The sequence below is a fragment of the Phoca vitulina genome, unplaced genomic scaffold, assembly GCF_004348235.1.
Source record: "Phoca vitulina isolate PV1807 unplaced genomic scaffold, GSC_HSeal_1.0 scaffold23, whole genome shotgun sequence".
Taxonomy (NCBI): Eukaryota; Metazoa; Chordata; class Mammalia; order Carnivora; family Phocidae; genus Phoca; species Phoca vitulina.
This window is the reverse complement of record NW_022589726.1, coordinates 4,529,335-4,545,971: the sequence shown is the minus strand read 5'-3', so window position 1 is coordinate 4,545,971 and position 16,637 is coordinate 4,529,335. Positions and strand designations below refer to the sequence as shown.

The following is a 16,637-nucleotide window of genomic DNA, read 5'->3' as shown; positions in this document are numbered from 1 at the left end:
CAGAGATTCTCGGAACTCTTGGTCCCAGGACCTTTTTAAACTCTTAAAAATTACTGAATACCCCGAAGAGATTTGTTTATGTGGGTTATACCTATTGCTATTTATTGTATTGGAAATAACTGAGGAATATAAAAAAAGAAAACCCACACATACAAGAATGTGCAAGCTCACATTCCATTAAATGTTAAGTGATGACATCATCACATAGCATGGAGCCTCTGGAAAATTCCACTCTACACTCAGGAAAGAATGAGACTGAAAAAGGTAAATAACATTTTAGTGTTGTTACAAAAATAGTTTTGACCTTAAGGACTTGGGTCTTGGGGGTCTTGGTTTCTGGGGAATCCCAGCAGTTCCCAGACCACACTTTGAAAATCACTAATCTAGAGATTTGGACATTAAAAAAAAATAAAGATACAATGGGTGTTCCTTCACCCTTATTACAGGTGAACCAAGGCCATGAACTAAGGATCCATAAAACCCTCCAGAATAATGGATCATAGTTAAATTCAAGACCATGCAAAACACAGCTGACATTTGCATTTATTTAAGTACCTTCCATGCATTAATTCACTTAATTATCACATTCATTGTGTGAGCTGGTACTATTATGATTCTCACTTTACAGATGAAGAAACTGAGGTCCAGAGAGATTCCTGAAGGCTGTGTAGCCGGTGGGGGCAGAACTCAGAAATCTGACTCCAAAACCTTTGTTCTTAATCCCTTTTATATACATGGGTATCGGGTAACAAGGGGGAGCCTGGGGGGGGGTGCCGATTAATGAGTAAAACAGTCTTTGCCCACAGGTAATTTGTTACCATCACTGGTCTGCTCACCTAGGGTTAAGGAAGGAGAAATGTGAACTCTGTGGAGTGTGGCCTTGCAATGTGGCCTCGCAGTGTGACCGGGCTCCCCGCTGCTGAAGTTTGATTGATTTGGTAATGTTGAATTTTCAACATTTGAGACCTAAAACAAATAATCCTACCCTTTTGAATCTTCTCCTTCAAGGCTGAAAGAAAATGGATAATTGGGATGACAGTGAGGGCTATGGGGTAGTAAGACCAAGTCCGGCCTCACAGTACATGGTGCATGTACCGTCTCACTGAGGTTTGAGGAAGAGCTACTTAAGCCTTGCCCTTAAACCGCAAATGCTCACAATGGCTCTGGGAGCAACTGTGCTCCGTCCACCCCGGTGCAGGATTCATGTGGGCATCCGTGGGGACAAGATGCCTACACAGTGCCAGGTGCACTTTCTGTGACCCAAAGGGGAAAGTTGGAACAGCACGATATTGGTGTAACCTGAAAGGGCAAAGTGAGCAGCAAAGAGAACGTTGTTCCTCCGTGTTTATGAATAAAAGATGGCTGGTTGAGAGGATTAACTGGCTAAATGTCCCCAAATGGCATCCGATTACAACCTCGTGCTATTATTCTAAAACCCCAGCAGAGCCCTTGGCTACCAGATAGTCTCTGCCTGCCACCCCCCGCCCCCGCCCCGCCCCCCCCCCCACCTGCCCCACACAGCTGGGCTGTGCACAGCTCCGATTCTGTTGCATGGACTTGGGAAATGCAGACTCATGCCTCAGCGGCCCCGGGCGCCCGGCTCATTGGATTTCATGAGGTCAGATCTGCAGTCACACTTCAGGAGTGCACTCAGTTAAGGAGGGCACCAGGGGAGCAACGGCGCGGGTCGTTCACCAAGATCGCCACGCTGGGCATCTGAGGCGGAGCTGGCCATCTCCATTCATAGGGCGAGCCTCTGTCCTCCATCTGGGATCTTGACTTTTTATATGGGATTTGTCTTCCTTGCCTTCTTCTAAACCACACAACAGTGTAAGAACGATAACATCTTCCAGGAAACCCAGTTGTACTATTAGTACTTCAAAACTTTATAAATCCCAAGGACACAATTTTCTAACTATGCACTGATGTGATGGATGTGTATATTCAACGGGGGCAAGAGGATTAAGGCCCTGTGCCACAAATTAGAGAAAAACAGACCAGTTGCAAAGAACAAACTGCAAAAAGGGCAGTGCTCTTGCTCTTGTTCAATCAATACCGATTCACCAACTGACACCGGGCAGGGCTGCCAATGAGACCCCACTGCACCTTCCTGCCTCATGAGACTGTGGTGTGGACGCATGAGATTTATCCACTTACCCGACTCAATCTATTGAGCACCAGCTACGAATAAATTAGCTGCATATGTACTATATCGCATCATTTAAGAGGAGGGAGAAAGCATGTATATAAATAGCTACATTTGGGGCCAAGTTTTCGAGCTGGCTTTTGACATTGAGTAGGAATCTAATGGGCAGAGAAGGGACAGAGTATTCCAAGTGGAAGAAGTGACTTGAGCAAATAAGACAGGGGAAGCTCTAGGGTGTTTGTGAGGAATAGCAGATACCTGAGTTGTATCAAGCACAGAAGAGTTGAGGCAGACAGCTGAAAAGGCAGCCTTTATTGTGTTACAGAGTCTCACATACGAGGTCGAGGGATTTGGACTTTACGCAGAGGCAGTGGGCAGCTTTGGACTCTTCAAGAATGGAGGGCATAACTAGCCGTGTGCTGTTTGGTAGTAGTGTGCAAGCTGGAAAAGCTATATGGAAAGCAACGTTGATGAATGTTGTCATCTAGAAATGCTTTGGATGAGAAACATGATGTGGGAACTTTCCATGCTATTAGTCAGAAGGACTTCTGTTAGTGGGGAAGATCACTTGGCTGCCTGTGATCTGGGGGACTGACATGGTGAAGGAGGCCCTCCGGGTGTTCATGCTATCAAAGAGCAGGAGTGAGACTCCCGAGAGTGATGAACCTAACAACCTTTTGTCCAAATGTTTCCGTGAGGGAACGTCTCACTGCCTGCACACGATCCACATCTCCTTTCTCCCATAGTCATGGTTCCCAATATGACAGCAGAAACCATGGTCTAAGAACAAAATGATTTAAAGCTTAGAGTACACGGAATAGAAAACATTAAAGGTTTTTCATTTCCCATTTGGGAGGTTTGGATGTATCTTTTAGATCCTTTTAGACTTTCTTCTCCTCCTTATTTGGTTTTTAAAGTGTACCTTTAGAGGGTATGTGCTCTGGTAAGCGCTGTGAATTGTGCAAGACTGTTGAATCTCAGATCTGTACCTCTGAAACAAATAATGCAATATATGTTAAGAAAAAAAAAAAGAAGAAGATAGCAGGAGGGGAAGAATGAAGGGGGGGAAATCGGAGGGGGAGACGAACCATGAGAGACGATGGACTCTGAAAAACAAACTGAGGGTTCTAGAGGGGAGGGGGGTGGGAGGATGGGTTGGCCTGGTGATGGGTATTAAAGAGGGCACATTCTGCATGTTATGCACAAACAATGAATCATGGAACACTACATCTAAAACTAATGATGTAATGTATGCTGATTAACATAACAATAAAAAATTAAAAAAAAATAAAGTGTACCTTTAGAATGGGGTGAGTACAATCCTGAGGCCCCAATATAACACCACTTAAAATGCCTCAAAACAATGATAGCAGAAACATTATATTGCTTTACATTAGAGAAGGTCAGCTGAAAAAGGTCTTACATTCTGGAATTCACTTGGACTTAAATAGGCAGGTAATTAGAGCTAGGAGGACGTTCATGGAAAGTGCCATGCAGCCCTTAGTGTCCAGAAGACGGAATTTGAGAATTGTCTCTGTGGTGAGGAAAAGGATTGATTTCCGGGAGCTTGCAGAACCAGGATTTCTGCTGCCTGGGCTGACTCTAACCAGCTGTGTGATCTTAGGAGAGCCACTTAACCTTTCTGTGACTCAGCATCGTACTCGATAAACTACTTCCTCCACCTGCCTCACAGGCTGTTTGGGAGTTCAAAAGGAGTAATAGATGTGGAAAAGCTTTGAAGGGTAGATGATATGAAAAGGTCTCTGTCAGGGACCGGCAGACTGTCAGAGGTGACTTCCAAGTCATTGTTGACTTCTCGCACCTGGTTGGAGGAAAGGATAGTGTTTGCCCGAAGGTGACTCCCTTTTCTCCTCCAAGAGTGTATTTTAAAAGTGTCACTACACCTTGGAGCTGCCAACTGACAATGAACTCCTTAGAAGGGAGGACTCTTAACAGTCATTTCATGGTTAGATGAGGGCACTGAGTGAATGGAGAGGAAGCATTGGGACGGGAGAAACTGGGTTCTTCCGGAGAAGGAAGATGGGGCTGATCAGGTGGTTTTTGTGCCACTAGCAGACATGGCCGAATCCTGCAGGAAACACTGACTGCACAATGTAAATCATTAATATGGAGGAAATGAGAATAAGGAAGGTTGTGCCAAGTATTGGGCTCTTTTTGAGAAAGGGAGGTGGGGCACAGAGAATAGATTATGTTAAGCCAGTCAGGCCAATTGGTGCAAGCCGAGCCTAGGAAGGAGAGCATGCATAATTTCTACAGGTCACATTGGCGCCAGGATTGGATGTGTTCTTATTTCAATCTCAGCTGTTAAAAAAGACCAACAACTCACATTTTCAAAACATCTATTGAGCACTTACAACACCATCAGCCCCACAGTCTCCCTTGCCAGTGACAGATATCTGAAGGCATGAGCAGTAGTGACTTAATTAAGGGCTTTCGAGAAGCTGCTTGAGCTGGTCAGGGCGCTGAAGAACACTTGTCACCTCCTGTTGCCATAATAAGAGGCAGGGGACCGGACTGCTGGAGATGGTGGTGACTTTCAGAATCCTTGGGGTGTGTCTGATATGGAAAGACCAAAATAGCCCTGATGACTTGAGAGATTTAATGCTTTTTTTTTTTTTCGGAGCAAGCTTTTTACAAAGCAACCCCTTTCTCATGTGTATGATAGGTAAATATAGAGCTTCAAAAGGTTGAAGGGTAAAAGTGGATGATGCTTGCCTTTTTTAGTCTGGGCCATGTTTTTTTTTTTTTTTTTTTAAATCTTCCCCCCAGGTTTACTGATATACAACTGACATAGAACATTCTGAAGTTTAATGTGTATGATGTGATGATTTGATACACGTGTGTATTGTGGAATGTTTGCCACAATAAGTTTAGCCAACATCATCACCTCACGTGGTCGCCAATTTTTTTTTCTTGTTGTGCCACATTTAAAGCGGTATTTTGCCAACTTAAATTCAATTAATTTAGGTCATTTTAACCGAATTTTAATGAGGAATTTAGGAAATTGATGTTTAATATGATGAGTTCTACTTCTCACATCAGATTTATTGTTTTCAAATTGCTGGTGTTACTCAAAGTCACGCAGCTGCCTTGGAGGGAGCTGATAATTTGCCTGAAAATCTCTCAGGGTGGCAGGAGCACGTGTGGAGGAGCATTTATTCATGGCAAAGCCATTAGAGGCGAAGGCGGTTATTTATAACCGTTTTCATTGCAGAAGCTTGTCAAAGCGGTAGCCCAGGATTTATGAGATGGGAAAGGTAACTCTTATTCTGTGCTGGGAGGTGTGGGGCCAAGCGTTGTGAGGAAAATCCAGCAGACAGAAAGCTGTATCCATCCAGCACTCCCTTGCTGGGGGACAGTTTCCAGAAGTGGAGCATCATGGGAGGTTTGCTTAGCCCAGAGAGGTGCACATGGAACTGGCCACCCTCCCGCTACCTCTCTCTTGCCTCTCTGCTAGTTTGGACTGAGGATTATGGCAAATCTGGTAAAAGAACAGGCCTATCTAGCCTCGTGTTACCACTCTGGTTATGCTCACTTAGCCTCTGCTGGCTGAAACAAAAATAAATTGTGGTCCAAAGTGGGGGTTCACTTACAATCCCCCACATTTCCACACTGTCGTATTCTACGAGAGTTTTGCTAGAAAAGGAAATTAAGTCATCTATACCTCTTATATCTTTTAGAAGGTGAAAATTGAGTGCCAGTGGTGAACCCATGTCGGCATTTGAAAGAAGCCCTGAGAAAGTTCTAAAATTACAAACTTAATGCCATCTCCTTGGGAGGTTCCATCTCTCCTTCCTTTCTGATACATTAAGTGAAAATCAATGTTCCAAGAATACATTTTTGTTGAAGTTAGTGATTCAGAAATTGAGATATTTTTGGTAGTTTATAACCAAGCATGCAATAGTATATATCAGACTGTGTATTTTTTTGTAAAGATAAATATTTGAATATAGTTACCTAAGAAAGGATTACTGACTAAAACATCCATCTAGAAGTATATTTAACCACAATTTAATAAAGTATTTGCTTGTTAAGTATATGTTTTGATATATTTGAGCTAGTATCACTAAGAATACTTCTGACTACTAATACTTCTACCATGCAATCCTAATGCTTTGTGCACATTAAATATGTATGTATAATTGCAAAAAAGTAATTGTATTATCTCTACACATTCTTAGAAACTTTGGAATAAAGATAGATAAGTAAAAGTCATTATTTCCGGGTAAAGTGGTTGCAGTTTTACAGTACCAAATAAATCTTAAATAAATCCCTCAGCTCTGAACCAGAAGGAACTCTTACAAAAATGTTTATATTTCTCCTCTTTTCTAAGTGCGTCCTGAACTGACTTCTTAGACCCATTCCTTAAGATCACTCTAAATGTGAGGAAGTGGTGACATATTTGAATCCTGGCAGAAAGCCCAATAAAGCAGTGTTCTTTAAATGGTGCTGCAGCCAGAGGTTCAAGGTTCCTAAGCTGAGCGCATGCGTCTACATCAGCAGGACAGTGAGCGCGAGCACAGTCCCATGTGTATACCCTAGCGTGATCCACTTCATAAGCAGCAACAGCCCCTCTTCTCCAGGATTGGGAATCCTTCAGCTGTTATGGATAGATATTTCATTTGGGTTTTTCCAATGCCTTTAAGGGATTATTGCTTCTTTACTCTTGGTGGTTTTGATTTTCAAGATAGGATTAAAGGGAGTTATGAGACTTCAGGTCTTTCATTTCCATGTGTTCCATTCCTTGGAGACTTTTAAATTTGTGCTAATGGATAATCCCGAGTATTTAAAAAATAATAAGGATTTTGGAGTGACTCATGATGGTATAATGTGAAAAGCATTCTACCTCCAGCTAGCTGTGGTAGGCTAGGCCTGGATCTTATTTTTTGTTTGTTTTAAAAAGAAGTTTATTTTCAGCAATGCTGGCATGAGTTTAAGCATTCTAGGTTTGTTTTGATAAAGTTTGGTTTATTAGACATAAGTGTTTAGTATTGCCCAAAGAAGACCCATTTGCATTTCAGGGCTTGGGCCGTGTTTTCTTTATGTGTGTCTTATGGACAACTCTTCTTATGGCTGCTTGCCTGTGTTCTCTTCGTCTTGGTTAATAGTATCTCCACAGTAAAGACAATGCCAGGACACCTTAATTAAAACAGCAGATCACCGCAATGCATTTACCCTCTGCTGAATCCTTATTCCTATCTGTGCTAGCTCCTAATTTATTCTTAAAGATGCACATTAGACTTCTCAGCTCCAAGGAGTTTTGTCTGATTCACCGGGCTGGGTGAGCATTTCTCTATTGCTGTGTTTACCACATTGTATTATAACCTGTCTCCTCATTATGTCTGTGAGCTTAAGAGGTATTTGTTTTGTTTTTGTTTTGTTTTGTTTTTTGCCTCTGCCTAGCATTTGGCATATAACCTACCATATACCAGGCCCTGAAAGCATATTTTGCCTAGAATAAATGGATGAGTTTGTTGTGTACGTGAAGATACAAGGAAAAACATGATATTGTAAATTTGTACTTGAGATAAAAAATGGGGGAAAACTTACTTTATTTCACTAATGTACATTTGATAAATGTGTAGAAAATAGGGCAATATTTTGAACATGTTCCTGAATATAGAGAAGAGAGGAATTGTCTCTAAGGAATTTCCTTTTTATGTGGAAATGAGCAGTGTATCAAATGTGAAGGAAAATATGAAGCAGAGTAATTTCTCAGGTTGCCCCTGGACAGTACTTTTGCTCAGTTATTGAGGGCATCACCTTAATTTTTAGAATTTCTGGGTCATGGGAATTGTGATCATAAGCTTGAAACATTGATATGAAAAGATAAGGGAACTTTGATTTCTGAATTAAATATACTGGGAACATACATCCTCAATAGAATAAGAAAATAAAAAACTTACTCATCCAGGAAAGGATTTTATATGCACATCAAGCAGCAAACACTTGTCTGAAATGTTTGCATCCATACTATTTTGACATCTGGTCTTTATTCTAATGCAAAGGGCTCGTTGGCTCAGTCATCATCAATAAAATCACCTGTGCTACAATAATCCTTACTCTTACCTTCCCTTTTCCCTGAGCCTCAGTCAGATGGCTCTCTTGATATTGACCTTGTATTTGGTGAGTGAACAATACAATGCTTAGGGAATTATCTTTTGTGATTTCAGAGGACATCTATTGCTTTTGTCAGCCTAGCAAACCATTCACCCTTTCCTGGTAATACCACCCTAATTTTCTTTTTCTTTTTTTAAAGATTTTATTTATTTATTTGACAGAGAGAGACGGAACACAAGCAGGCGGAGTGGGAGAGGGAGAAGCAGGCTCCCCGATGAGCAGGGAGCCCGATGTGGGGCTCGATCCCAGGGTCCTGGGCCAAAGGCAGATGCTTAACGGCTGAGCCACCCAGGCGCCCCCACCACCCTAATTTTCTTAAGACATCATCTACTCCATATGGTTGGTTGGGGCTGGCCACACCCCTTAGTCCAAAGATGGACATGTGAACCAGCCTTGGCTAATCAAAACATCATGTCTCCCTGTTGATAGTGATTGGTTCAACAATGGGCATGTTAGCCAAGCCCAGCCAATTAATTCAGTACTTTAATTTTAAGAGTTGGAGAAGAGATGTACTCTTTCCATAGGATTTGCTGAGAAGATAGGTTGTAGGCCTGAAGCTTCTGGCTGCCATCTTGCCATTTTGCAATCAGGAGGGGAGAGCCTGCCTGAAACCTGAGCCAATGGAGAGAAAAGCGGGAACAGAGAGACAGGGCAAGAGTGAGTCCTGGTGACATTCTTTGAGCCTCTGGATCCAGCCACACTCAAAGTGAGGCTAGTCTCTAGATGTGACCCAAGAAACCTTTTTTTGCTTATGTTAGCTGGAGTTGGTTTTCCATCACAGACAACCAGAAACAGCTTGTCTAATAGCACAGTCCTGGAAGGAATCTACAGTGATGGATCAAAGAGGACATTTCTGTGAATTCTCCAAAAGCCTGCATTCTTGGAGCGACTTTTCCTGGGTTGTGAGGCTCCCCTTGAATGGTCCTCATTCATGCAGAAAATCAAGACCAAGTGAGCTTTTGCCTGATTGTTTATTTGATCAATTGGTTCTAGAGGAGTCCAGTTAAATGCCTCCCCTAATAGACTCTGGCCTTTACCTGTGCCTGTTCCCATCCTGCTAACAAACAGTCCGTCTTAATTACAGGAATTCTCTCTGACAGCTAAAAACTTTGCTGCATTCTTAAATATCATATCTCCTAGTTTTCTCTGAAGCATTTTATTTTCTGTCTTAAATTTCCCAGAACTAGCTTAATACAAGTAATGGCTTAGACTTGTTTAATTTTTCTATGCCTCACTTTGACATCCACAAATGAGAGATTTACACAAGTCCATATTGACAACGCTCTATGGTTATATCTGGAGTGTTTTAGGTTTACAATCTCGTTTAATCTTCTCAATAATTGTTTGGGGGTAGATATTTTCTTTGAGATCTTGTAAATCCCTAATTCTGAGTTTCTATATTTAGAAATAGGAGAAATATATATCCTAATACTTTCTAAGGAACATGGACACTTACATGAGAATGTAAAATTATGATGATTGGGATGAATGTGCAGATCAAGATAAAAATCTTGAGACCAAAAATATATCATTTTAACCATCCTGTATGAACAACTACCCATGGACAACAGCAATGGAGTCCAAGGGCGCTGACAGTCTAAATAGCATCACCGCCATGATTCCCCGACCCTATCAAATGTGCTGCTTTCTTTTCTCTTACAAATTAGATCTTCAAACACTTTGCATTAATCAGTGATGGGAATGGAGGGAAAGGTTAAAGCCTACTGAGATGTCCAAAAACAAACGCACAGAAAAACATCAGTTACTTTTCAAAATTGAGAAGGATTTCAAAATCCATGAAACTGCCCCCGAAGAATGAATGACAAAAGGCTGAGAAGTGCAAACAACAGTGAATGACTCTTCCTGGAGCACGAGCAACCGGCTAGGGGGAGGGATGAGCACCCCAGGCTGGAGGAAGCCCCGGCTTAGCAGGCCTTCTCTAGAAGCAGAGGCAAGCCTAGCCTGGAACGTGCAACCTTCTCTAAGGTGTGCTTTGAGGACAACAAGGCAACTCTCCTGGCTCCTAAATCATCTCATTATTTGCCACAACTCCTGAAATTCTACTTTGTCATCTTTTCCTTTGGATCTTGAAAGGCTTTTAGCCTCAGAGGCTCCTTTGGAGGAGGAGTGCCATAAACCATTATTTGTTAGGATTAAGAGACATTCTGCCAAGGGTAAAGCCTTATAGGAATATGGTGGAAGCTAGATATCCTGATGGTAGGGAAAGAGGAGGGCTGAACACTGTGGGGGAGAGGAAAGAAGGTACCAGGGGGCAACGACAGGACATGAACTCACCTCACAAATCTGCTGAGAGCTGGCCTCAAAGAACAGCAAACAGTTTTGCCATAAGTCATAAGAAAAATCCTGCAAAAGTTTTTTGCCTTTTCTACAATTTTTTAGAGGGGTTCTTCTTATTTTTCTAAATTTGTCCACAGTCTTCTCTTTAAGTTACTTGGAAACTGTGGCATCTGCCTTCAGCAAATATACTTAAACTTCCCCCACATTCACACATTTCTCCAAAATCAAATACATTATCAGATTTAATAAAATTATTCAAAAACTGTGCATGATTTACTTCAGGCCTCAGCCCATTTATTTAAAGCTAAGTACACAGGGACAGATTGTTATGTTAAAACTGCAGAACAGAGACTGACTGGTCTACTAAACATAGTTGAATTAAAATCCTAGAGAAAACTTTTGATAAAACTTACCTCATTCCTTAAGATTTGCTTGTCTCCACATAGTCTAACACAGTGCCTGCACACGGTATATACTCAATTAATACTTGTTACAAATACATTTAATTATGATAATCATAATTAAATGACTATATAATTGAATAATTAAACTACTTTTCAAATTGGAAGAAAAAAAAGGGGATAGTTTCATAACTATTGGAAAAGTTTTCTGTGGTATAAAAACAAGGTAAAGTGCAAATTACCCCCAAATACACACACACACACACACACACACACACACACACACCACATTTAAACCAGAAACTATAGTTTCTTTACTCTCAAACTTCCTTGGGCATATTAATTATATCTGAAAATTTGAAAAGGCTACCCTCCTAAGATATTAATAATTGAGAGCTGTCATGAAAATAAATTCAAGATCAGGACATAAAAAATCAGAACAGTGCCCTACTTATTTTCTAAATATTGATGATTTAAAAAAATGCACTTACCCCATTTCGACTGTTGACCCCAGAAATGAGGGTATGCAGTAGTCAGCAGCTGCCAGTGTATAAGGTGGTCGAGCAGCAGAATCGTCCCAGTAAATGTCCTTCTTCATCTTAGGTAAGCTCATGTGCATTTCATCCACAGCTAAAAGAGAGACCTAAAATCATCGTTTTATTGTTAGAATTAATTCGGTTGTGAGTTGTATTAAGAAAGACAGTTCCAGTGGGTGGATGGGATTTGCAGGAGGATAGAACAGTCTGAAAGAGTAAATATACAAATGTCTATTGTTCAATATTTGTTGTAACCAGGGCTGCCACACAGTTGTACATGTTGTTTACTGCACAAGAGCACTTGGCAATGGGGGTTAAGTGGGGCTATAAAACTGCCCAGACTTGGTTTGTCAAGCCACATTCCCAGAATGGAGCAAGCTATGTTTTACCTGGAGGCAGGAGAGACAACTTTTTCTTCTTTGTTCAAAGTTACTGTGTTGTCTAATGGCTATCCTGACAGCAAACTTAAAGTTCCAGATATTATAGGAAGTTGAAGATACTCAATATCCCATTCTGTTGATTCCATAAACATACTTATACTTGATATCATTTCTTATGTGGGTTGATTTTTTGTTTGTTTTTTTGGGAAACTATATCAGCAAGTCTACACTGCCTGGGGCTATATAGCGGTCTCTTCCTGACTTTGACACACTGATGCATGAATAAATTATTAATCTTCTGCAAATCCAATTTTTACAAAGAGCAAGTGGCCTAACCATTATGCTTCCTCCCTGACAGACTGACAGTGTGATTGTTGGAGAAGGTCAATGGAGAGGAAGTAACCTCTGTTGACCTGAGAGCTGAACCCAGGCAATCGTAGGTCCCTCACCCCCCACCCCTCCCCTGTCATTGGAATGTACATTCTGCTCACTGTTCCCACAATGGAGCTACTTCAAGGACACAGCCTTGGGAGAGCAACGTGTTGTTGAGACCATCTGGACTGAAAGTGTGGCTGAACCCAGTTAAGGCCTCTGTATAAACTTAGAAGATTCTGGCAGGTGGGCATGGAGATCCACCTGTCTTGCGGCCACCCAAGCCAAGTCTGGTCTCTCAGTCCCCTTGCTTAGTCAACCTGCCACCTACCAATCTGGAGTGGCCTTTCTTCCCTCTCTGCTGACCCTCCACGTTCGGGCCAGTTTGTGAACCAACAGTGATCTACGGTGAAACATTTGAACCTCTTTAGGAGCTGAGTAAGAGCCTGAAGCAAGTAGACAAATTGAAATTCTTTTCTCAGCCTGTGAGAAAGAGAATGGTCTGAGGAGAGTCCTGCCAGAAAGGAAAATTCTCTCATGCTGGTTCTTCATGAAAAACCTCTCTGGAATAATGCTTTGGGGTCAGGGTCCTGGGGTCCATTTGGTTTAGTTCAGGCAGATTTGAGACAAAGTCGGTGTGGCCCATGTGCCCAGTGTCCAGCTGCATAGTCATCTGACCGCAGGCTCCTACATCACATGAATTCAGGAACTCACCTCACACCAGATCATGTCTGGCTGCCATTTTATGTCCCTGCTAACCTCACTTGGGTGGCAACAGAAAACAGATGAAAGAATGGATGAAAATATTGCTCTGTAGTAAGATGGAAGAGGCTGTGTAAAGCTAACAAAGAAACTTACAAAGAAAATTGGCTTGAAATTCTGCTTAAAAGGGACTAAACTTCACTGCAACGGACGTAAGACAACATACTGAAAAGCCAAACCTCTTTCATCTGTGACTAAAGCTCTGAAGTTCAGGGGCCTGTATTCAGAGTCTTTTCAGATTTGAAACATCACAAGTGATTCATTATTAATGTTTGCACAGGAAAGAGAAGCTCCTCTAACCTGCAAATTTCTGTCAATGCACCAGTTGGTTTCAAAATCATCATCATCTTCTCCAAATGGGTTGATAAGCTGCTCAGCTACCTGCAGTTGAGAACATAGAATAAGTCTATCATGATGCTTGTGAAGACTAAGAATGCAGGCTGAAGGTGATGAAGATGAAGATGATGCCTTTTGCTACTTTCATAATATGAAGCCCAGAGGGGAATGGGTCGTTTCATGGACACCGATATTTATCCACAAGTGAGACTTGACTCTCAGACCACGAATGAAGCACCTGCATGGGTTTGCTCTCCAGTGGATCTGTCTGTTCAGCTGGGGACAGTGCAGGCCCTCCCCAGGAGAAGCTGTGTACTGTTTAGGAGCCAAATGATTGATGTTCAGGTACAAATCGAGCCAGTGAGAGTTGAAGGAGCACTGACGAGGTGCAAGGCACTGTGCTGGGCACCTGCAGGGCTACGTAGCCTGTGATCTTAAGGAATTTACAAGGGCCCAGGTGATGAGACAAAATGTAACCACGGGGAAGATAAAACAGCAAAGAAAGACTTAAAGCACAATTAAAGAAAATAATACAAGGACTTTTCACATTTATTGGACATAACAGCTAAATGAACGAGTCAGAGAGCTAGCAAGTCATAAAGCTGGAATTTGTCTCACTTTGTTTTACTCTAAAGGATTTTCTGGTACCTGGTAAGTCAGTTTTCCCATGGACAAGTTTAGGTAGCTCCTTATCGCATTTTTTTTTTCACATATTTTCTAATAGTTAATCAATATGAAATGATCTACTGTGTTCCAGAATTGAAGAGACTTGATGAGAGATTTATATGCCAAATATGTAATGCTCCTTTTTAAATTATCCCTTTGAGGGGCACCTGGGCGGCTCAGTTGGTTAAGCATCGACTCTTGGTTTCATCTCAGGTCATGATCTTGGGGTTGTGAGATTGAGCCCCACATGGGGCTCTGCGCTCAGTGCAAAATCTGCTTGGGATTCTCGCTCCCTCTCCTTCTGCCCCTACCCCCCTCAAATAAATAAATAAATCTTAAAAAAATCCCTTTGATTTTTATTATCTAGATATGTCTGTCTGTGTGTGTGTGAGAGAGAGAGAGATATTTTACATTGGGTCTAGATGGGAAAAACAAGTGTATAAAATAAAGGCACCATTGATTAGTTGAGTTTCTATATTCTCAGACTATTTGGTAGAAAATCTACCTACTTAATTTTTAGGATTTAAGTCTAACCACTAACCACTTAGAGCAGCTGTTCTCAATCTTGGATGATCCAAATCACCTGGGGAACTTTAAAGGGCCTTGATGCCTGGGTCCCTCCCTCAGAGATTCTGATTTAATGGAGGTGAGGTTGAGTTGAGCTATCAGTACTGGATGAAGCTCCAGGAGATTTTAGTGTGTGGCTGGAGTTGAGAACCATCGGCTTGGAGAGGCGCATCTCCCTTGTAAGTGACAAAACTGGGCAGCACCTGTGCCCCGAATCAGTCAGCTTCACAGCAATATCCATGTCAAAGTCCTTTACTGCAACTTCCAGGGGTTATCCACCCTTTCTGGCCCAGGGTTTTCCTTAACTGGGCCACTGGATAGACCCTAAAAATATTTTTGTTACATCCAGAATTTCACTTTTATGGGATCAGTCCTGTATATAGTATTAGAGTCTACATTTACCTACCCAAATGATACTTATGTTTCTGGATTGACTCTCTCAAAAAATATCCTTTACTTTCTTAGAAGCTCCCTTTCCAGGAAATAACTGAGTAATATACTGTGTATAAGGTTAAGATGGTTTTGTTTGTTTGTTTGTTTTTGTTTTTACACTTTGAAAAGATTTATAAATATTAGGATGGGAAAGATAAAACAGCTACTTAGAAAGTGAGATATAATACATTGGGTGGGAAAATACTTCTCTTCTTTTAGGGTTGTCTGTCTCTTAAAGGAGCTAAGATTGTATTTTCATGTTTTGCCTTTAAAAGTATTTTATAAAGGAACAGAATGTTAATATTTTAGAGAGCATTTCAGAAGGCAGGAACTGCTAACGGTTCCGAACACGCTGGGCAAACACCTCACAGGGACACAAAGCAAAGAATAAAAAGCTCAGCACAACTCAGGGGACAGGACAATAAAAGACCAGAATGATCGAGCATTTGGGCCAGCGTGGTGATTTTCTAAGACTCGAGTCTTCTTTTTTCTCGAATGGGAGATGAGAGCTATTAGTTTCTCTTGCTCTTTCTCTGGCTTAAATGGGTAAAAATAATTAAGAATCACTGTCACCTGGCTGAAAATGTTTTTGCCAATTATAAGGGACACGCCTTTAGTTTTTGAAGTGCAGACATATTTATTTTCCCTGGTTAGGATTCAAACCAGAAAGTAAAGGCACTGGCGGGGAAAATTTTGCCACAGCCTGGAAGGCCGCCTCAGTGCCCACACGCAACGTGGCTGGCTGGAAGGTCAAACGTTGGACAATTGGATTTTATTCAAGTCATCTTCAAACTGTCATTAGATTTCAATTAACTTAATGGAGCTCTTATCTTTGTGTGTGTGTGTGTGTGTGTGTGTGTGTGTGTGTGTACTTCTCTTTCGGAAGTTCACAGAAGAGCTGCAAGACTCAGGCCATGGTGTCTACGCACGCGTCCAGGGTAGAGGGGGGAGGGGACAGGAGGGGGGGGGAGGGGGGGCCGGGGGGTGGGGACAAGTGCAATTCTGCACTGATGGTGGGACAAGTCCTTCTCATGGCTCTGACCTGTTTTTAATTTCCTGGCAAACCGAATGTCGTCATAAATCCCGGTGTTTCTGGTTTTGATTCTGATGAATCATTTTCTGAGGCTCAGTTCTGGTTTTGAAAATGGGATGCATTTATTTATTTTTTTTATTTATTTATTTTTTTTGATTTGAGAGAGAATGAGAGACAGAGAGCATGAGAGGGAGGAGGGTCAGAGGGAGAAGCAGACTCCCCACTGAGCAGGGAGCCCGATGCGGGACTCGATCCCGGGACTCCAGGATCATGACCTGAGCCGAAGGCAGTCGCTTAACCAACTGAGCCACCCAGGCGCCCCGAAAATGGGATGCATTTAATGTGAGACAGCTAGTGGGATTTCAGAGAGTCGCAGTTAACTACGGAGTTGAGCCGAACCAAGATAATAATACAATACTAATGCTTAAGGCTTCTTATTTACTCTCTTGTACTCTGCCTAGCTGCCTACTGTGGTATAAAATATCAAGGCAGTTACAGTTATTACTTTAATTACATTACTATAATCTTAATGGGAGCACACAAAGACTTAACAAAAATCAGTAGCCA

At 41.8% G+C, this 16,637-nt stretch overlaps 1 protein-coding gene across 1 annotated transcript in view; it reads right to left on the bottom strand.

Moving 5' to 3' along the window:
* BEST3 (bestrophin 3) overlaps window positions 1-16,637 on the bottom strand; it is a 34,973-nt gene that overhangs the window by 1,230 nt on the left and 17,106 nt on the right. The window contains exons 8-9 of the mRNA XM_032421025.1: window positions 13,337-13,417; window positions 11,478-11,629 (exon numbers count right to left, since the gene is read on the bottom strand). Of these exons, the coding sequence (XP_032276916.1) occupies window positions 11,478-11,629; window positions 13,337-13,417 (233 nt within the window). The remainder of the gene's footprint in view (window positions 1-11,477; window positions 11,630-13,336; window positions 13,418-16,637) is intronic.